General features: G+C 37.1%; 1 protein-coding gene across 4 annotated transcripts in view; it reads left to right on the plus strand.

Annotated features, from left to right (window-relative positions):
* LOC136858571 (phosphatidylinositol 3,4,5-trisphosphate 3-phosphatase and dual-specificity protein phosphatase PTEN) overlaps positions 1–24,311 on the plus strand; it is a 516,439-nt gene that overhangs the window by 115,817 nt on the left and 376,311 nt on the right. For all 4 annotated transcript variants that reach the window (XM_067138224.2, XM_067138225.2, XM_067138226.2 and 1 more), the window contains exon 3: positions 4,360–4,534. In XM_067138224.2, the coding sequence (XP_066994325.2) occupies positions 4,360–4,534 (175 nt within the window). The remainder of the gene's footprint in view (positions 1–4,359; positions 4,535–24,311) is intronic.

Genomic DNA, 24,311 nt, shown 5'->3' on the forward strand with positions numbered 1-24,311 from the left:
AAAAAAGTGGCAATAACATTCAGTCAATAAGTATTTCTTACCAGGTAGAAATTCAATTGGGAAATGGACTTATATACTCTTGTATAGTCAATATCCATATGAACTGATCATAACCTCAGGGCGCTTTATTATAACAGCTATCCGCCGCAGTCGCTTAAGTGTGGCCAGTATCCAGTATTCGGGAGACAGTAGATTCGAACCCCACTGTCGGCAGCCCTGAAGATGGTTTTCCGTGGTTTCCCATTTTCACGCCAGGCTGTACCTTAATTAAGGCCATGGCCGCTTCCTTCCCACTCCTAGCCCTTCTCTGTCCCATCGTCGCCATAAGAGCTATCTGTGTCAGTGCGATGTGAAGCAACTAGCAAAAAATATAACAGATATCCTTACTTTACAGTCTTCTCTTCCTTCTTTTTACTGACTATCTGAAGGATAATGTTAATTTTTAAATTTTATTGTACCCTATATTGAATTTATGGTAATAAGATTGTTTGCAAATCTAAACTGGCAAATCTAAACTGATGTGTTTCTTGCTGGTGGTCTTCCATTTTTCAGTCTAGGTAATATTATTCATCACTTTTGTAACTCTTAAATGAATTATAGTGACATTATAGTGACATTCTTGACGTTTCAATCTAGTGTAAAGAAAAATAGTGTAGGTATCACAATTCTGTAAGTTATTAGCGAAAAGAGCAATCTCCTTACATGTTGGTATCAAAAAGAGCAATATCCACGAAAATCTGAAAGTTAGTATTAAAAGGGACAATCTCCGAAATACAATTTATAATACCTAATTAACCATTAATTATATGGTAGGTTTTCTTTGATTACTCGCTCACAGCCTGTCTGTTGTGTATATAAGACAAAAATCACCCAGATACAGTGAATAGAAATGCATTAGATAAAAAATCACTCTTGCTGTAAAGTGCAGGAAGGTGGAGATTGCTCTTTTTGATACCAATAGCCTCGTATGTGGTTGGCAAGACCATCAAATATTTGTGTAAGGCCGGGACACCTGACGTTGAGAGGTTGAATAAGGTTGATTTTTAAGGTTGTTTCAGCTCAACGTGCGTGGTGAAGCTTAAAAGGAAGAAAAAACTAAGTTAATGAAATGGATAGCTAAAAATGGAATCGCGGCCGAATACGCCCCATCATTAACTACAGACCTAGCCCATTATACAAATTGGCCCAATTCATCCAAAAATTCCATAGTAAAAATTATAAATTTCAGTCGAATAAATCCGTAATAAACACTATTGAATTAATCCGAAAACTAAATAAATTTAAAATACAACCGTTTCACACTCTTCATTCATTTGATATCAGTAACATGTATCCCAGCATTAACACTAAAAAACTTCTTCCCATAATCCAAAATAACCTAAACACATATAGTGGGCTAAGTAAACTCGAGATCCAGGACTTCATGCAGGTCCTGAAACTAGTGATACACAACAACTATTTCACATTTTACAAATGTATATACCAACAAGATGGACTGGCTATGGGGTCTCCGGCCTCAGGAATTTTGGCGGAGATATACATAGATTTCCTAGAAGACACGGCAATTAATAACAATAATATTTTTTCAAACATACTTTTCTGGTCCAGATATGTCGATGACACTCTGGTTATTCTGGATGACAGAACAGTTAATGCAGCTACCACCCTTAACAATTTAAACAAGAGAGATCCTAATATAAAATTTACATTGGAATCCAAGACCAATAACTCAATTAATTTTTTAGACCTTACAATCAAGAGACTTCCTTCTTCACTAGAATATAATATCTACAGAAAACCAACACAAACAGCGACAACTATCAGAAGAGACTCCACACACCCACACGCACACAAGTGCGCCACTTACTATAGTATGGTAGACCATGCACTAAAAACACCGTTATCCAAGGAAAACCTAAAGAAAGAACTGAATACCATGCGTGCCATCGCTAAATATAACGGTTATAATTCTTCATTCATAGAATGCATTATCAACAAATGTAAACATAGACTAAAGACAACATTAACCAAAGAAAGACAACCCTGCCCTATACGCCACCTTCACTTTTAATGAAAACGTACACAGTGTAACTAACTTCTTCAAGAAACATAATATTAAAATATCGTACAGAACCAACAATAGAAATATGAATATAGTTCACAATACCAAGTCAATAAACAAATCCGACATTCACGCAAAATCAGGTGTTTACCGTTTCCAGTGCAATAACTGTTTTTCCTCATACATTGGACAGACCGGGAGAAGCTTCAAAGTTAGATACTTAGAACACGTCAATGCCATTAAGTATAATAGGTTTTCTGCAATAGGCCAACACATACATGACTCAAAGCATAATTTCACTACCATAGAACAAGACCTAGAAATTCTCAAAAACATAAACAAAGGCCCTTTACTCGATGTTACGGAAAACTCTTTTATTCACTTAGATCAGTTTTTCAATCCTAATCTAAACCTTAATGAAATTTCAGAAAAACCTAATATCCTTTTCGATTTTCTAATCGAAGTCTTTAGAGATATCAAAATCATGGAGAGGAAATCGAATTTTACGCTCTCCAAAACACTCTTCTATGTCCCACACCACCGCCACTCCGCCCCCCTGACCCGCCTTGAACTTCGCCTTCCCATCCCTTCCATTCCATTCCTCTCTCCTTCTCCCCCTCCCCCCTCCTCTTCCCGCTCCTCCCAACCTATCTTCACACTCACTCAACTTACTCACACCCATCTCACTCTTCCACAACTCTTCTCACAACATACATCCAGCACGCTAAACAAGGTGAGTCTCATATCCTATCATATTCGGCCGCGATCCCATTTTTAGCTATCCATTTCATTAACTTAGTTTTTTCTTCCTTTTAAGCTTCACCACCCACGTTGAGCTGAGACAGCCTTAAAAATCAACCTTATTCAACCTCTCAACGTCAGGTGTCCTGGCCTTAGACAAATATTTGATGGTCTTGCCAACCACATACAACACTGGACCTGGACTTATATATGTCTCCATTGAACAACAATAGAAGAGTGGACAATTTTACTGCATCGTTTTATTATCATGTGAAGACTGTTATTCTCATTCATCAGACCAATTTTATTGTACAATACTCACCTGCCTCATTAGACTGTAACGATTCTATGTGTTATATTAAATCACCATATTTTACACATCATTCTTCTAGCTTTTAATGAGAAAACAGCCTATCATTTGTATTTTGCAATGTATGTATTATCTATATAACTTTTATGACATGTACTCTGCCCACTTTGTGATTTCTAGCTGATGAAAACGCCATTAAGCGTCGAAACCGGTACTAGTAATAATAAATAATATGTTGTGAACACCTTGTACAACACATTTTGTATTGAATAGGTTGAACCTTCTTTAATTCTATTTATGCAGTTAATGCTCAAATATAAAATGAATACCATCGTCAGGTTTCTAACTACCAAGCAAGTTGGCTGTGTGATTTGGGTTATGCAGCTGTGAGCTTGCATTTGGGAGAGAGTGGGTTTGAACTCCACTGTCATTAGACCTGGGTTTTCCTCAGTTTCCCATTTTCACACCAGGTAAATGCTGGGGCTGTACCTTAAATAAGACCACGGATGCTTCCTTCCCAGTCCTTGCACTATCTTATACCATCGTCACCGTAAGACCTGTGAGTGTGACTTGAAACGGGTGGAAAAGTAAGTTTCTAACAGGTGGAACAGAGGTGGTGATGTAAGTTTTCAGTGTGTGGAGGCCTTTGTTTTAAATGATTGTTTTATTCCGTACCCCAAAGCATCTAGTCATTGTGACCAGCTGTTTGGGAATAGTTTCCCTTGCTCCACGCATGAGTCTTGTAACTTGTCAATGTAATATGATGGGATGGTGGACATGAGATATTGTGACTAATTTATACTTGCTGGGGAATAATGTAGATAACAACAAATATTTCACAAGAAAATTTGATGTTTGTCTTTCTTTGACATATTTTTGTTTAGTGCAATATTTGAATATATTCTCTAAAAAAAAAAAAAAAAAAAAAGCAGTAGAAGTATGCTGTAATTCAAAACTGACAGTACAGTAGGTAAAAAGATGAGATGTGAAATTCTAGGTAAAACTACAGTATATTTCAGGCTTGCAGCAATAGTTGGGTGGGCTTATCATTACTCACTTCTGCACGGCTTTTAGTTGTAGATGTACGCTGTTGTGGATATAAACACTTCTAGAAAAGTGAGGAGCAAATCACCTTTGTATTTTATCTTTGTGATATTACATTTAAATGATAGTATCATAAGAGAACATTAATTTGCTTAAAAAATGTTAATGTTGATAATTTAACACTTTGTTGGTTTTATTGCAGATGCTCTGAGCGTTCATATGATGTCAGTAAATTCCAGAAACGAGTGGCAACCTACCCTTTCGATGATCACAATCCTCCTAAGATGGAACTCATCAAGCCATTCTGTGCTGACGTACATGAATGGCTTACACAGGACCACAGGAATGTGGCAGCCGTCCATTGTAAAGCTGGCAAGGTAAAATGTCTTCAAAATACTACTTTTAGTTGCAGTATGAGTAACCGCTGTGCAGCATTTTCTCTCCTTGCGAGGTTACCTTGCAGTTACTGCAGCTGCAGTTAGTGGGCTTCAGAATATATATTATTTCTTATTTGTGTTTTTGTATATTTTTCTACATAAAATTGTGGAGTGTAGTACCTTACCAAATGAGTGGTTATCTTTATGTGAATCAAATGTGTGTTAGATTGGAAGGCAACTTACTATACTTGATATTAATATTGCCCCTATTATTCCCGAGCTAAGCCCAGCCAGCGAGCGAGAGATCCCGAGGTGGACCGTTTGATCGTTGGCTATCACTTTCTAGAGGCATTTAAGGGAAGTTAAGGGTTGATGACCAAGCAGGATTAAAAAGAAATGTTAAAACAACACTCTGACATTTATTCACATAAGCAAACAATAAATGAAAATATTCTTGATGATATTCCTTTTTTATATTGAACTTCCATAATATTTTATTTCTTCCTCGGTTTTGAGTGACACGTGTTCTTAATCTCCAGCCTTACTGTGCTGTAATGAAAATCAAAGAAAAATTAGGCCTCTTGCCTTTCCAAATCAAAATATTTGATTGAAAGAATTTAAAAAAATTAACATAGAGGTTCATAAAATAATTAAACAACTGTCTTGCTAACGAGGGTTTTATAATAAATGTGTTCAAGGCTTTACCAATTCAGAGTAGTCTCAACACGTGGTTTTAAGATGAACTCAACTAAATTTATCATTTACAGTATTTAATATTAGTCAATGACACCAACATGAACTTCAGTAGAAAATGAAAATTGATTTCAAAATTCTCAAAATTAATTAATTATTATTCTGATTATTCTGATTATTATTATTATTATTATTATTATTATTATTATTATTATTATTAATCTCTCATCATTTAATTAACCTATGCTTCACTGTCACACGATCACGTTCTCATTAATTTTCCACTGCATCATTTACCTAACGATCGTCATTAACATTCCAGAATAATTATTTTCCAATTAATTATTATGACTTATTTTCACCATAACTCAAAGTAATTATGCGGCTAACGAACATCTACTTCTGATCTTTGTATTGCATTTCCATTCAAGTTAATCTTAAAATCTTTCAAAGTTCAACTATAAATGTGTCAGAAATTTATGTTATCCATGTGTGAGCTAGTTAAAAAAATTTTATTTACAAATCGAGTGCCTTCGTAAGATAACGAGATGATCTTTCCTTTTAAATCTCGCTAATGAAGAAAATAAATCCTTTTCTAGTCTTCCTCGACTTAAGTTGATCAAATTTTCCCTTAAGGGCATTAAAATTACTTCTTAAGGCAGCACACAACGATGAATGTAATCTGCGTCGCAGCAAGTGCACGACCAGATCAAATTAAATTGGACCAACATGGTACAAGAGAAATATACGTATTTACATATACACACGCATTCACACTAGGAAACACGTATTTTATGTACATTATTTACATCCAATCCTGTTTTGGCAAGTTTATTCATGATTTTTATGAATGGTCGGGTCACGTAATATCTAGCAGAAATAATCTGTGTACTGAAATCATTCTTCATTAATGGTGACTAGTGATCGAAGTCATGGGTATCACTTGGTAGAAACACATTTCACATATCGATGTGAGTTCATCTAACTCTTGAAGTTATAATGGAAAATATTAGTAAAATCCATAAGCACTACCATCGCTTGGGCTACAGGTTGAAACTATCGCGAGCGTGAGCCTTAATCGTATTATTTTTATTCCCTACCTGTGAAATACACTCGCAACACGCACTCCAATAATTATAATCTGTCTTGCGCTCCCAATACACAAGAATAAGTCAAATATCATCATTAAATCATCAATCGCTCAATTATACAACAAATATCCCTCAGGATTGGTCATATTCCAGACCCTTCATGAACAGAGCACATTCGATCTCACATATAAGGACTCTACTGTAAATTTATGGCTCACGAGCGTTTAATTCTGTTTTACCCGATCTTTAGTCAATATTATTATTATTTAAGTGATTATTACATCCACTGATCCTCGTGGAATATCATAAAATTAGATGACTTCTTCATAAATACAGCAAGTGATCTTGAAAGACACTTGGTTCGACCCTATTCACTCAAAATGTACACGTAAATTTCAGTCCAATAACTTTCAGCATTACGAGGGAAGTATATTTTCTCGCGTGGTCAGTGATTTTTAAATATTAAGCTCCTAAGCATGGGAAATCATTCAAAGACAACCTACATGTCTACTCTAACAGATTCAAAATTTCATTCACACGTACCTAGTCTACCACGACACCTTAAAAAGTGGAAAAAATGAAATGTTTCTAACTACAACAAACTAATAGATCTACGACTTAAAGAAGAAAGACCTCTAGTTGTACAAAAGGTGAGACAGATAAATTAAATTAAAAGGTACTCAAGTTTTAGATGGAGTTCGGTCCCCGTCGACAGTCAATTATTCCAGCATTTTCCTCCGGTCAGTCTCCTTCCAATTACCAGATACGCCTCACATTTTACAGCTCCATGGAGACTTTGTAGCAGGTGTCCCTCGATGAAGTTGTGTTATAGATGGTTGTGGAATTGTCCATCTTGAGGTGTTCAGCTTCTAAGACGACTTCTGTAGAATTCCGGTCACAAGCTGTAACTGAGATGACAAGATTAAGTATTTGCACAAGCACACGTCGAACGTTAATAACTCGTCTACACAGTCACACTTAGTTCTTAATGCGTGTTTTACTCCATAGGAATTCGCTAATTATCTCGCTAAATTCTGGCAGAACGGGCGTCGACTGAACTGGAAATCATTCCTCCACATGGTTGGATAACGTAGCGTCGCACATCCAAGTCTAGAGTTCAGAATAGCAGCACAGCGAAGAATATTCAGAGAGAGAGAGCAATACAGCGAAGGATATTCAGAGAGCAATTTACTCGTAACAAGGCCTTTTTATATTATCGGCCTGGGAGGTGTGATCTTCAACGAGAACGATAATTGGCTGATGGGTCTCATTTAATTGGCTCAGACTATTCCAGATTCAGAATGTGAGTTGCGCGCGTGCGGCGGTAGTCACGTGATTTGCCTCGACCTTGGCACGTTCCGGGCAATGTATCACCCCTCCGAATGACGAAAAAACTCGTTCTTAGCTCACCACTACTTCCGCAATGACACATTGCAATTCCAAGCAGACAATAAAACTTTTAATTTCCACTTGTTGAAAATTTGCACAATATCGCCAATTTTAACGGGGACTGTATTCCTATTCATGGTCCTCACAAGGGTTAGACAAGGCTGTAATCTTTCACCTTTGTTGTTCATAGTTTACATGAATCATCTACTGGAAGGTGTAAAGTGGCAGGGAGGGATTCGGTTAAGTGGACATGTAGTATGCAGTTTGGCCTATGTCAACGACTTGATCTTAATGGCAGGTTGTGCTGAAAAACTGCAGTCTAATATCTTCAATTTGAAAATTGGTCCAATGAGTATGATATGAGCCTTTCCAAGACTAAAGTGATGTCACTAGGTAAGAAACCTAAGTGAATTGAATGTCAGGTTGGGAATACAAAGCTGGAACGTGTAGATTATTTCAAGTATTTAGGATGTGTGTTCTCCCAGGATGGTAGTATAGTAAGTGAGATTGAATTGAGATGCAGCAAACTTGATGCAGTGAGTTCACAGTTGCAATCAGCAGTGTTCTGTAAGAAGGAAGGCAGCTCCAGGATGAAACTATCTTTATACTGGTCAGTTTTCAGACCGACTTTGCTTTACGGGAGTGAAAGCTGGGTGGACTTGGGATATCTTGTTCATAAGTTAGAAGTAACAGACATGAAAGTAGCGAGAATGATCGCTGGGCTGGTACAAACAGGTATGAACTCGACTGATGAAGCTGTATGCATAAACCAGCTTCGGTGGCGAGGTCATGTGAGGCGACGATTAGAGGAAGATAGGTTACCTAGGAGAGTAATGGACTTGGTCATGGAGCGTAAGAGAAGTAGAGGGAGACCAAGTCAATGATGGTTAGACTCAGTTTCTAATGATTTAAAGATAAGAAGTATAGAGCTAAACAAGGCCACAGAACTAGTTACAGGTAGAAGATTGTGGCAGTGGTTAGTAAATTCACATACGGTTGCAGACTGAACACTGAAAGGCCTAACAGTCTATAATGATGTATGGTAGGTGTATATGTATGTAGTTACAAAACAAACATTTTTCACCATAGAAAAAAAAGTAAATTAAAACTTGATCTGTTCCCTAGAAGTGTTAGATATTCTTAACTTTTTTCTTTATTTCTTTCTTATCAGATGGGTTTATTTTATAGTTCTATGTGAAGGAGTATTGTGGTCTAAAAATGAAATTAGAAAAATCAAGCAATCATGAGTTATCTGCATTTAGGACTGTTGCCCAGGTGGCAGATTCTCTATCAGTTGTTTATCTAGTTTTTTCTTAAATGATTTCAAAGAATTTGGAAATTTATTGAACATATCCTTCGATAAATTATTCCATTCTCTAATTCCTCTTCCTATAAATGAACATCTGCTCTTATTTGTCCTCTTGAATTCCAACTTTATTTTCCTGTTATGATCTTGCCTGCTTTTAAAAGTTCCACTCAAAGCTTATTCATCTACTAATAAATTTCATGCCGTCTCTCCACTGATAGCTTGGAACTTCCTGCTTATTACAAGTTATACATCTCATAACACATTAGATCAAAATATAAAATTTACTGCAGAAGATGAAACCAATAAGTCCATAAATTTTTTGGACATCACCATCACATGTAAAGATGATAGATTCGAATATCAAATTTATAGCAAGCCAACCTTTCCACCAAACACAATCAAGAACACCTCATTACCCCCAACACTCAAAAACAGTCAGCGTACTATAGTTTAATAAATAGAGCTTTTAAAATACCCCTTACACCTAAAAGACCTCAACAAGGAATCGCAATATATAAGGAGCATAGCCAAGTTCAGAAGGTTTAATACAGAAATGGTTAACCAAATAATAAGAAAAATCAGAAATAGACAAATATCAAAATTTATTCCAGAAAAACAGAAAAAAGTCCAAATTCGCCACATTTACTTACAATAATCCCAACATATATCAAGTTTCGAACCCATTTAAAAAACATGACTTAAAAATTTTGTTTAAGACACAAAACACTAACCAAAGCATGTTCTTAAATCACAATTGCGTCGACTCTTACAAAGACCAATACTCGTGTTCTGGGATTTACAAACTCAGATGTACTCATTGTTTTGCCTCATACAGTACATAGACCAAACAGGATGAAGTTTCTCAATGAGATATTTAGAACACTATTATGCAAACAAACATCATAAATTCTCAACCCTGAGTGTACATATGAAAAACTGGACATATATACATGGCCTTAGAACAAGATTTAACCATTCTAAAGAGTATTAAAAAAGGCAAATTAATGAACGAACTTGAAAACATCTACGAGGGCCATCCGGAAAGTAGTACTCGTTAGCGCCCCATGAAGCGCTGACGACTCGGGTAGCCGCTGGGCAAGATCAGACCGCGTCAGTGGCTTGTCTGCCTGCTCTGTGCGAGGTTGCGTGACGCTAGCATTGCCTGTGTTGTGTCTGTGATCGTTTAAAATGTTTAAACAAATTGCGGACCCGCCAGTTGTGAAGTGAGGGCCGTGATTAAATTTCTTAATGCATGAAACATTCGACCTTGTGATATTCATCGTCAATTAACGGAGGTGTATTGAGACAATGTGATGGATGAGTCGTCTGTTCGGCGCTGGTGTCACAACTTCAACCTGGGGAGGGGGAATACACACGACGAGGAGCTTTTAGGGGGACCTTCTGTCATTACAGACCAACTGCTGAGCGCAGTAGACGAATGCGTGAGGAACGATCGGCACATCACAATTGAAGAACTCTGTGAACATTTTGCTAATGTGTCTCGAACAATTGTTCATGAAATTGTCAAAGACCATTTGCATTATTCAAAAATCTGTGTAAGGTGGGTCCCTCGCATGCTTACAGAGAAGCACAAAATCAAGTGTACGGCTGCAGCACTGACGTTTCTGGGATGTTATTCCGATGAAGGAGACTCTTTCCTGACTCGCATCATTACTGGGGACGTAACATGGGTTTGTTATGCATCACCTGAGAGTAAACGACAGTCAATGGAGTGGCATCATGCTCATTCACCAACATAACCAGAAAAATTCAAGACAGTTCTGTCCACCAGCAAACTCATGGCAACCGTTTTCTGGGATCGCCGAGATGTACTGCTCATTGATTTTATGGCCCGTGGAGACACAATTAATGCTAATGCGTATTGTGAAACATTAAATAAATTATGGTGGGCAATACAAAATCGACAGCGAGTTCTATTGTCTACAGGCGTCATTCTCCTACATGACAATGCCAGGCCTCATGCAGCTGCGATAACACAACAACTTTTGCAGCAATTCAAGTGGGAAACCTTCGTCCTTTCCCTGTATAGACCGGACTTGGCCCCTTCGGATTTTCATCTCTTTACGAAGCTTAAAGACTTTCTGGCGGGAAAAAGATTTGACAGCGATGAAGAACTTAAACGAGCCGTGACTACGTATCTCAATACGCTGGTGGCGGAGGACTATGAAGCTGGAATACAAAAACTCGTCCCACCTTATGACAAATGCCTAAATTTGCTTGGAGATTATGTGGAGAAGTAGTGTAAAGTATGCTCTTTCCACTAAAAAGTGTATATTTGTTAATATTTACTCATGTGTCTTTATTGCGCAAACTGGTACCACTTTCCGGATGGCGGTCGTACATTTTTGTAGACCAGTTTTTTAATAGAAACCACAATTTAAATGACAGCATAGAGACTAAAAATCCTTTAGACGATCAGATCCACAATTATTAAAAATACAGTATTAAAAATAAAAGAAAGCATCTTTCAAAACTTCAATAATTCGCCACGTAAAAGCTCCGTCCACAGAAAATACCCCTACATGGTTGGGTAGGACAGAGAGAGAGAGGGTGCACGCGTATATATTCCTGTTAATAAAAAGCCAGATAGAGAATTTTCCTCAGCAAGCTGCTTCCATTTGTGCAAGCCAGGAGAGGAAGTTAGACAATATGTTAAGGGACTCCTATTTGTGCAGACCTATAGTGTCTGTAAATGCTGCTTCGGTAGTTTTGTTAAAATCCTTGGTATTAAAGTCAATAATTTCAGCATGCAAGATCAGTCCAGAAAGGGGCGCAAAGTGTATCAGGGATTCTTTAGATTAATCCAGTTATTCGTAATGGTTTTGAAAATATGTATGCTGTCATAAGCAGTAAATGTTTTTAAGGGGTTTCCTCAGTTTGAAAGTAAGTATAGAATCTGACACTTCTGTTATATCACAGAATATTACTTTATTATTTATCTTATTACAAATAATGGACAAAACATTCAGGACACATTCTTGAATATGTTTTATCATAGTTGTAGCTATTTCTGCTAATTTTCAACTACTTTATTGGAAATAGCCTCATCACTTCCTTAAAACTAAGAAAAGCAGAACTAACCAAGAAACAAACAATTGCCTTAGCATTTTTTTTTTTTTGGGTATCATTAGTAACTGCTCAAAGTATGTATATTATCATTTTTTCAAGTCCAAAATTTGTTTGACAAGAATCTCAGTGTATTTACCTTGTGAGGGTGCATATGAGGATGAAGTTGACAAGTTTTATGAAGCATTAGGTGACATTGTAGTCAGGGTCAACAGCAAGGATAGGATACTGCTAACAGGCTATTTGAATGCAAGAGTTGGAAATAGAACTGAACGATACGAAAGGGTGATTGGTAAATGTGGGGAAGATATGGAAGCTCATGGGATTGGGAAGCAATTGCTGGACTTATGTGCTAATATGGGTTTAGCAGTTATGAATACATTCTTCAAGCATAAGGCTATTCACCGTTGCACATGGGAGGCTAGGGCTACCAGAGCCATAATGGACTATATCTTAACCGATTTTGAATTCAGGAGGTATGTAAGGAATGTGCAGGGTTTTCTGGGATTTTTTGATAATACAGACCACTATCTGATCTGTAGTGAACTAAGTATCTCTAGGCCTAGGGTAGAGAAAGTAAAATCTGTCTGCAAACGAAAAAGTGTAGAAAATCTCCAGCACGAGGATATTAGACAGAAGTACAGTGAAACCTTGTTAGTGCGTTCCTCATAAACATGTTTTACCACTTAGCACGTTGTAAACGTGAAGTCCCGATTCTATATAAAAATGCCTCGCTTTTTGCGTCACGAATTTTCGCTATTACCACTTAGTACGATCACATTTTTCCTAGCCTTGAAAATGTTATTTGTCATCCCTTGTGAAACAAACGTGATTTCCAACTCAGGTAAGATCCATCGTCACAGTTGCATCATTATGGAAAAAGGCCTTAAATTCCTGAACTTCACAGAATAAGTTGCATGTTTGGGGAATGTTCAATATTGTTTGCTTGTTAGCAGCAAGATTGCTGAATAAGACAGTGAGGCTGTGCTTGTATTTTGCATTCTATTCAGAAGTTTGAAATTTTTGTGTGTGTTGAGTGGTACAGCAAAGTTTTTTTGTGTGATTCGGTAGCCTATATCTGGATTAGGAATATAACTGTGTGAAAATGACTAGCGTGGTGCATATTTGTATTGTGATAGACTAGATATGGATACGGAATGAATGAAATTCCTTTCTAATGAAGACATTATAATCTTTCAGAAAGTGGACTGGCATCCACGTCTTTAAACCTGCAGAGGTCGCGAATGTTGAACCAAGACCCTGGAGTTGGTCTTGGTTGAACTCGCACCTACGAGTTTCGACTCAATCGATTCAACTTCGTCAGAGTTTTTCAAAATGGCGGCGAAAGTAATTCTGTCGCAGTCGCACATGGCCTAGTATAACCCCAATTATTTGTCTAAGAGTGTGACCAGAAAATAGTGTTTTATAACACACTGCTCTGAAATAAAAGGCTTCTACTAACATTTGTTTTAGAAAGAGTGTAATCTACAATAAAACTTGGATATTTTTATTGGTCCCCATGCATACATTTTCATACGGTATTTGTTGTTTGATGTTTTTCACACTGTTCAGTGCACATGTTATTTTATAGGCCCCAGCAGAAAAGGTTTTCATATTTGTTCTCTTGTATTTTTCACACCTTGTAAGACTTTCCTCTCATCTTGAGAAATGGTAGATACAGTTTTCACTGTACCTGCAGATACATGACGTAAAATGCCTTTATGTTGGAAAAAATCGTATCTAGTGTTTCCTTTTCTCTGTTGGATAGGTTTTTTTTTTTTTTTCCCTAGGGGCTTTACGTCGCACCGACACAGATAGGTTTTATGGCAACGATGGGATAGGAAAGGCCTAGGAGTTGGAAGGAAGCGGCCGTGGCCTTAATTAAGGTACAGCCCCAGCATTTGCCTGGTGTGAAAATGGGAAACCACGGAAAACCATTTTCAGGGCTGCCGATAGTGGGATTCGAACCTACTATCTCCCGGATGCAAGCTCACAGCCGCGCGCCTCTACGCGCACGGCCAACTCGCCCGGTGGATAGTTTTTATTCGTATATTCATTAGTACGTTTTCACGCTTAACACATTCATTTTTGTTGTCCCCTGCAGAAATGTCTTAACGAGGTTTTACTGTTTCAAACAGTGGACAGTAAGCACGTTCAGGATATAGAAAGAGAATGGGTGGCATACAAGGATGCTGTAGTAGAAACAACAAAGGAATGCCTAGGAACAGTTGTGTGTAAAGATGGGAAAAAGCGAACATCTTGGTGGAATGATGAAGTGAGAGCAGCTTGTAAACATAAAAAGAATGCTCGTCAGAAATGGCTCAGAAATGGATACTCAGGGCCGATGCAGACATGGAATTTTACGTAGATGAAAGAAACAGAGCAAAACAAATAGTTGTTGAATCCAAAAAGAAGTTGCGGGAAGATTTTGGTAATAATCTGGAAAGGCTAGGACAGGCAGCAGGGAAACTTTTCTGGACAGTAATAAAGAATCTTGAAGGGAGGAAAAAAGGAAATGAGGAATAGATCCCAGGGAATCAGTGGACAGGTGGAGGGAATATTTTGAAAATCTTTTCAACGTAAAAGGAAATCTTCTTGGTGGTGCTGCGAACAACCAAGCTCATGGGGAGGAGGAAAATGATGTTGGTGAAGTTATGCATGAGGAAGTGGAAAGGATGGTAAATAAACTCCATTGTCATAAAGCAGCAGGAATAGATGAAATTAGACTTGAAATGGTGAAGTATAGTGGGAAGGCAGGGATGAAATGGCTTCATAGAACAGTAAGATTACCATGGAGTGTTGGTAAGGTACCTTCAGGATTGGACAAAAGCAGTAATTGGACATGTCTATAAGCAAGGGAACAGGCAGGATTGCAACAACTATCGAGATATCTCATTGATTAGTTTACCAGGCACCAGGCGAGTTGGCCGTGCGGTTAGGGGCGCGCGGCTATGAGCTTGCATCCGGGAGATTTGTGTTCGAATCCCACTGTCGGCAGCCCTGAAGATGGTTTTCCGTGGTTTCCCATTTTCACACCAGGCAAACGCTGGGGTTGTACCTTAAGGCCACGGCCGCTTCCTTCCATCTCCTAGGCCTTTCCTATCCTACCATCGCCATAAGACCTATCTGTGTCAGTGCGACGTAGAGCCACTAGCAAAAAATAAAAAAAAAATTTAAAAAAAATAATAATGTTTACCAGGCATAGAATTCACTGGCATCACTGCGATCAGTGGTCGAGAGGAAGTTGGATGAAAACCAGTGTGTTTTCAGACCACAGAGGGGCTGTCAGAATCAGATTTTCAGTATGCGTCAGGAAATTGAAAAATATTGCAAGAGAAATAGGCAGTTGTGTTTGTTTCATAGATCTAGAGAAAGCATATGACTGGGTACCGAGGGAAAAGATGTTCGCCATACTGGCGAACTATGGAATTAAGGGTAGATTATTAAAATCATTCAAAGGCATTTATGTTGACAATTAGGCTGCAGTGTGAATTGATGGTAGAATGAGTTCTTGGTTCAGGGTACTTACAGGGATTAGACAAGGCTGTAATCTTTCACCTTTGCTGTTTGGATCATCTGCTGAAGGAATGCAGTTAGGTGGAAATGTAGTAAGCAGTCTGGCCTATGCTAACGATTTGGTCTTAATGGCAGATTGTGTCGAAAGCCTGAAGTGTGACATCTTGGAACTTGAAAATAGGTGCAATGAGTATGGCGTGAAAATTAGCCTTTCCGAGACTAAATTGATATCAGTAGATAAGAAATTCAACAGAATTGAATGTCTATTTGGTGATACAAAGCTGAAACAGGTAGATAATTTCAAGTATTTAGGATGTGTGTTCTGCCATGATGGGTAATATGGTAAGTGAGATTGAATCAAGGTGTAGTACAGCTAATGCAGTGGGCTCGCAGTTGCGATCAACAATGTTCTGTAAAGGACGTCAGCTCCCAGTCTAAGCTATCTTTGCATCGGTCTGTTTTGAGATCAACTTTGGTTTATGGGAGCGAAAGCTGGGTGGACTCAGGATATCTTATTCATAAGTTAGAAGTAACAGACATGAAAGTAGCGAGAATGATTGCTGGTACAAACAGGTGGGAACGATGGCAGGAGGATACTCAGAATGGGGAGATAAAGGTAAGTTAGGAATGAACTTGTTGGATGAAGCTGTACGCAATAACTGGCTTTGGTGGTGGGGTCATGTGAGGCAAGTGGAGGAGGATAGGTTACCTAGGAGATTGATGGACTCTGTTATGGAAGATAAGAAAAGTATAAGGAGACCAAGACAATGATGGTTAGACACAGTTTATAACGTTTTAAAGGAACGAGGTACAGAAGGAAATGAGGCAACAGCACTGGTTGCAAATAGAGGATTGTGACGACGTTTAGTAAATTCACAGAGGCTTGCAGATTGAATGCTGAAAGGCATAACGGTCTATAATGATAATGTATGTACTTATGTAAGAATGGGGCAATGTTGTATCATTTAAACTAATAGCCTGAAACATAAGGATGTACATTCAGAGAAACGGGGTTGTCTAGGGAGTGGTGATGAAGGTACAGAGATCTGGAAGTCAAGTAGGGATGACATAAAAATGTTAGTGTTGAACTGTAGAAGTATTATAAAGAAAGGAATAGAATTGAGTAGTTTAATAGATATATATTTACCAGATATTGTAATAGTTGAATCATGGCTGAGAAAATTTATAATGTCCAATAACGGTCCATTTATTTTGGTATTATAAATTTACTCATTCGGAACAAATATTTCAGATTCCCTTTGGGAATCAACATCTATATCAACTGGAGTGTATATCGTAGAGATAGGGTAGGAATGGTGGTAGGGGGAGTATTCATTCTGGTGAAAGAAGTTGTAAGCTGTGAGAAAGTTAAAGATGAGAAACATGAAATTCTAGGTGTAAGGCTCATTTCTAAAGATAATAGGCATCTTTGGAGTGTACAGACAGGGAAAGGGTAGCGCTGACATGGATTCAGTTTTAGGCTGCTGCTTAATTGAGAAGGAACATCCTAGACACTTGATACAGTCTTGTATGAATATTGTTCCGGTTGATGTGTTGCTTGGTCTTTGGGAGGGATCTTAAGAATATTTGTTCAGTTAATACTAGATGGACCTGTCTGTTCCGGCAGCACCTGTCTTATCAACATTTCTACTCCTGGTGTTGCACCAGCAGCCTAAAACTATGAAACAGCTTAATATTGTACTCTTGTCAATTCCTTGACGTTACATGAGACCCAAAGTCAAGACGCTAACAGTTTCATTCACAACGTTCTTGACCAGTCTACCTACAACAATTGGTTTTTTAAATCTCCACTTGTGCATGACAACACATTTAAATATTAGTTACGTCAAGAACACGAAAATGAAAATCGTGGGTCAAATAAGCCCCAGTTTTAATATCCCCCTTTCTCAAGACTTAAAAAAAGAAGATCCATTTCATTTTATTTTGAACATTTTAAGTTAACCAGAATAGAACTGTCAAGTTAAAACACATTTAATTTAAATTTATATTTTCAATCTTGACGAACCTACAATCAACAATCAGTTCAAATCTCCACTTATTGTTGACGACACATCCTGTCAACAGACACGGTACGTCAAGAACATGATATGATATATGGGTCACTTAAACCCCGATATGTAATCCTCTTTACCAAAAAGATCCATTTTAGTTTTGGACATTTTTCATATTAGATAGATTAGGACCAAAAAACTTAACTGTATTAACTTATGTTACCCATCTTAAGGGTTCATTAATGTTTGTATATATTGTATATAATGTATATATTTTATATAGTGTATATATTGGTATGTTTGTATTGGTTAAAAAGGTCCCAAACCCTGACCTAAAGGTTGTATACAGGCTGAAGATTCCCAAAATAATGGGTGAAACCTAAATAAGTCTACATAAAATCATGTAGATAATAACCACATTAAACGTGGAAAGTATTGAATAGGTGGTTTTTTATTAAATTATCCTTGATATCTATGCCTTACATTTGACATGTTTGCAAAATTAATAACTGGTTTGATAGAAGGAAATTCGGTTTTAGGAAAGGTTATTCCACTGAAGCTCAACTTGTAGGATTCCAGCAAGATATAGCAGGTAATTTGGATTCTGGAGTTCAAATGGACTGTATCGCGATTGACCTGTCTAAAGCACTTGATAGGGTGGATCATGGGAGACTACTGGCAAAAATGAGTGAAATTGGACTAGACAAAAGAGTGACTGAATGGGTTGCTGTACTTCTAGAAAATAGATCTCAGAGAATTAGAATAGGCGAAGCTTTATCTGACCCTGTAATAATTGGGAATTCCTCAAGGCAGTATTATTGGACCTTTATGTTTTCTTATGTATAGAAATGATACGAGTAAAGGAGTGGAATCAGAGAGGTAAGGCTTTTTGCGGATGTTGTTATTCTGTATAGAGTAATAAATAAGTTACAAGATTGTGAACAACTGCAAAATGACCTCGATAATGTTGTGAGATGGACAGTAGGAAATGGTATGATGATAAATGGGGTTAAAAGTCAGGTTGTGAGTTTCACAAATAGGAAAAGTTCTCAGAGTTTTAATTACTGTGTTGATGGGGTGAAAGTTCCTTCTGGGGATGATTGTAGGTATCTGGGTGTTAATATAAGGAAAGATCTTCATTGGGGTAATCACATAAATAGGATTATACATAAAGGATACAGATCTCTGCACATGGTTATGAGGGTGTTCAGGGGTTGTAGTAAGGATGTAAATGTAAAGGAGAGGGCTTATAAGTCTCTGGTAAGACCCCAACAAGAGTATGGTTCCAGTGTATGGGACCCTCACCAGGATTACTTGATTCAAGAACTGGAAAAATTCCAAAGAAAAGCAGCTCGATTTGTTCTGGGTGATTTCCGACAAAGGAGTAGCGTTACATAAATGTTGCAATGTTTGGGCTGGGAATAACTGTGAGAAAGGAGACGAGCTGCTCGACTGAATAGTGTGTTACAAGTGATGAAAATCATTTTTTGTCCGTATTGAAAGTTTCGTAAAATATATAGGAAAATATTTAAAATTTTTATTTCCACCTATTCAATACAATATAAGATATTGACATTTAAGTCAAAACATTTTTCAAATGTGAAACATGTTTCGCCTCTTACTGTTAGGCATCTTCTCTCACTAATCAAAACCTTATTACTGCAGTAGTATCTTGACAGCGATTCATGCAACAAGTCAAACGGGCCAGCAACGCCATAGAACCAACCAATCAACAACATTATTTCAACAGCCCCATTAAACTCCCACAACATTCGTCAATAATATATTTAAAAAAAAAATTCCAGTATCAATATTTTGGAAATATATTGTCAATCAGTTAAGAAAACAACAGCCATTCAACCTTCGTGTTAAAATCTTACCGATGTACAGAATAACAGCTCATCATTATCTCTACAAACTTACTCAGATGAATCAAAATAAATTTAAGCCAACTATAAACTACTTGTCAGCACAATCTCGCTGAACCCATCTATAAATAACTTATGAACTGTTGACCAACAAACATTGCGGGCAAATATACGCTGGCGTCAATAACAATTGCCCAACATTTGGAATGTTTTTCCTTTACATTTTACATTCATTAATTTAATCTTTTTCATATGTGTATATTAATATGTTTTTTTACCTATACTTCAAACTCTGACTACGGCTTTAAGCCATCAACTGTCACGTATGATACCTCCATTTTTAAGTGTACCATCTAAGAACCTACTATTTTAATATAATTTAAATGTACTATATATCTTCATTGAAATGATTTTATATGCTTTCCACTATATATTTAAAACCTAATATTGACTAAGGCTTCAAGCCATCATCTGTACTACTGTACCATCTACAGTAGTGTCATCCTATTCATCAAGTGTACTACACATTGTTCATCATTATATTGGATTCTTAGTTGTTTTATGAACATTTTTATAATAGCTGTAGAATGTTTGAAATGTTGTCTGACAAAAGTAATAAGGTTTTGATTAATAACTGAAGATGCCTCACAGTAAGAGGTGAAACATGTCTCACATTTGAAAAATGTTTTGACTTAAATGTCAGCATCTTATATTGTATTGAATAGGTGGAAATAAAAATTTTAAATATTTTCCTATATATTTTTTGAATGGTGTGTTCCAATTTTTGAGTGGAGAAATGGCGTGGAATGACGTTAGTAGACGAATAAGTTTGAGTGGCGTCTTTAAAAGTAGAAAAGATCACAATATGAAGATAAAGTTGGAATACAAGGGGACAAATTGGGGCAAATATTCATTTATAGGAAAGGGAGTTAGGGATTGGAATAACTTACCAAGGGAGATGTTCTATAAATTTCCAATGTCATTGAAATCATTTAAGAAAAGGCTAGGAAAACAACAGATAGGGAATCGACCACCTGGGCGACTGCCCTAAATGCAGATTGATTGATTAATCCTCCTGTCTCATCTACCTGCAAATTTACCATCTTTTTCAATTAAAAATACACCATGCCTCAACTGTGCTTTTCAGAAAATTACTGGTATACTGTATGTCTCATTGTTATGGAATATAGACAAAGCAGAAGATAATTTTTGCAGAAGTCTTGTTTGGGGCAATGTTGTATCATTTAAACTAGCAGCCTGATAACATTTTGCAGATAGTATCTAAATTGCAAATGTATTCAAAACTGTTCTTGCATTGTAGCTTGGTTTCTTCAAAAAGGTTGTTACAGATTGGTGATGCAATGTGTTGAATTTTTAAAATCCTTATCAGAATTCTCATCTTCATTCATTCTCTTCTGGAGAGAACTGACTGATTCTTATCATTATTGATACAATTATATAAATTGTTACAATTGTTCATTCAAAATAGAGTTTCTGAAAATAACTTCATCAGTAGTGAGTATGTTTTGATCAGGTAACACTCCACCATTCACAAGAATCTCAACTTTAAGGTCATTATACTACTACTACTACTACTACTACTACTACTACTACTACTACTACTACTACTACTACTACTACTACTACTACTACTACTACTACTACTACTACTACTACTACTACTACTACTACTACTACTACTACTACTACTACTACTACTACTACTACTACTACTACTACTACTACTACTACTACTACTACTACTACTACTACTACTACTACTACTACTACTACTACTACTACTACTACTACTACTACTACTACTACTACTACTACTACTACTACTACTACTACTACTACTACTACTACTACTACTACTACTACTACTACTACTACTACTACTACTACTACTACTACTACTACTACTACTACTACTACTACTACTACTACTACTACTACTACTACTACTACTACTACTACTACTACTACTACTACTACTACTACTACTACTACTACTACTACTACTACTACTACTACTACTACTACTACTACTACTACTACTACTACTACTACTACTACTACTACTACTACTACTACTACTACTACTACTACTACTACTACTACTACTACTACTACTACTACTACTACTACTACTACTACTACTACTACTACTACTACTACTACTACTACTACTACTACTACTACTACTACTACTACTACTACTACTACTACTACTACTACTACTACTACTACTACTACTACTACTACTACTACTACTACTACTACTACTACTACTACTACTACTACTACTACTACTACTACTACTACTACTACTACTACTACTACTACTACTACTACTACTACTACTACTACTACTACTACTACTACTACTACTACTACTACTACTACTACTCGTGGGTACAGATGTAATTGAAAACAAAAAAATTATTAGATTTTTTAATTTGGAATATTCCTATCATAATTTCTATAAAGTAATGCCTTATGGCTCAAAATCAAGCTTCTTTGCTATACAAGCACATCATTGAAGTTTTGTAAATTGCTGTTAAAAGATTGGTTTAGTGTATATTTGAATTTAACTGCATTAGTTGTTTTTATATAATTTAAAAAACATAAAAATTCCTTGGTCTTTGCTGTCGAGGCAAGTGAATTCTTATTTGTTTAGTAAGAGAAAGAGGTGCGTGTGGTTCACAAGGTGAAGAGAAAGGGAATAAAAATAAGTAACTTTTTTTTTAATCAGTGCACATTAAATCACGAGTATGCTTTTGAAGCACCTGCTGAACCTGCAAACAGTGAATCAAGGTAATGTGATGAAAACATCGGAAGTACGGTACCATTAGTTTTACTGCAATTCAAGAGGGAAACAATTCTGGCTATGATAAGCCCAGTTGTTCGACATTAGCTCAGAAAAATGACTTTTTGAGAAACAAATGGTTTTATGTGAAAAATATGAGGACAGATCAAATAAACAGGAATATATTTTTTAAAATTTATTGCAGCAACAAAAAAGAATACACATATAGAGATCACTTTTCTACATAGTGGCCTGCCTTCGATACACGTTTTCTCTATTGGGTTGGTAAGTTTTTTATGCCGTCGTGGTAGAAAGAATAGGCACGTGTGCGGAGCCAGTTATGCACGAACTCTTTTACACTTGCATAATCATTAAACCGCTATCCTCATAGGTCTTGTTTGAGTGGTCCAAACAAATGATAGTCGCGATGCGATAAAAATTTACTCATTCGGGACAGATATTTCAGGTTCTCTATGGGAATCAGCATCTATATCAAATCTGGACTGTATGGAGAGTGTTCCAGAGTTGCCCAATGAATTTCCTTCAGTTTTCCCCGCATTAAAGTGGCAGTATGTGGCCTTGCATTGTCATGCAGAAGAATGACATTTCGGATCGGTTGCCGGCGTCGCTTGTTGCTTCATCCAAAAGCGATATTATTAGGCTGCATTAAATGTCCTTTCGTAATTTATGAGCTTCATATCCGTATTGACGATTCACACAAATGCAAAGAGAAGAATTTCACCTAATCAGTACTTGTTTATTATTGTTATTATTATAAGCAAGTATTGATTAGGTGTAATTCTTCTCCTCTTTGCATTAATTGTTCTCTGTTCGTGAAGAAAATCCACCGGCAAAACGCCTGCGGAGTCCCAGAAAAAAGTTGCAAGCACCTTTCCAGCAGATGGGTGTGTTTTGGCCTTGACCAGACCTTCTTCGTCTCTTTGCCGCCACTCCATGCTTGCTTGCTTCGACTCTAAGGTGTAATGATGCAACCAAGTTTCATCACAAGTCACAATACGACTCAAGAAATCCTCTCCTTCCTCCTCGTAGCGATGTAGGAGTTTCTGACAAATGTCCTGGCGTAAAATCTTTGTTCGTGGCTGAGGAGATGAGGAACCCGTCTGGAAGACAATTTTCTGAAATGGAGTTCATCTCAGATGATGGTTTGAACACTTCCAGAACTTATTCCTACAGCTAAAACAATTTGTGGAATTTTTATTTGCCGATCTTCACCAGTAATGTCACGAATGGCAACAGTGTTGTCTGCAGTGATGCTTGTCCTTGGTCTTCTTTCATGACGTTCATTTTCGACAGCTTCTCTTCCTGCCACAAACTTCTTAGCCCACTCATATACTTGAACCTGTGTAAGTGATTCTTCCCCAAACTGTGTGTGGAGCCGTCTCAAAATTTCGGAAGGTTTGGTGCCCTCTTTTGCGAGAAATTTGATAATGATGTGTTGCACAACAGACGTGAGCATCTCTTGCTCATTCGTAGCGTACTGAAGCAGCCCAGCTCTCCACCATTGTTCGTGCATGCAATCCTTTCTCCAGACACCCTCACCAACATCCTGGCAAAGCCCCGCCTTAGAATTATTACTAACAGCAGCAGTACATTCAAATTCCCATTTATATTTGATCCGCTTTTGTAGAATGCTAGGTTGTAAGTTGTGCCAAGTTATTACAGTTTAGGACTAGAAAAACAGATGAGTGTGAGCATTTTTACAGACAGATTTCTTTAAGGGAATAGATTTATGGTCATATGGAAAGGGCACTACACAGAGAAACTTTGAAAATTAAACAACATGCTAAACATGGAACTTTGAGAAAAGTATGTTTGAATGCTCTATCTCGTGAAAAAGATGTTACTGCTAAGATGTTTTGAATAACTTGTTAAGTGCAAGAAGAACCAATCATTCAACAACTTTGAACATCAAATAAACCATCAGGAGCTTCATGTTGTAGATATTGATTGATTCTTTATTCCACCAATACCTGCATTAA

The sequence above is a fragment of the Anabrus simplex genome, chromosome 1 (genome assembly GCF_040414725.1).
Source record: "Anabrus simplex isolate iqAnaSimp1 chromosome 1, ASM4041472v1, whole genome shotgun sequence".
Taxonomy (NCBI): Eukaryota; Metazoa; Arthropoda; class Insecta; order Orthoptera; family Tettigoniidae; genus Anabrus; species Anabrus simplex.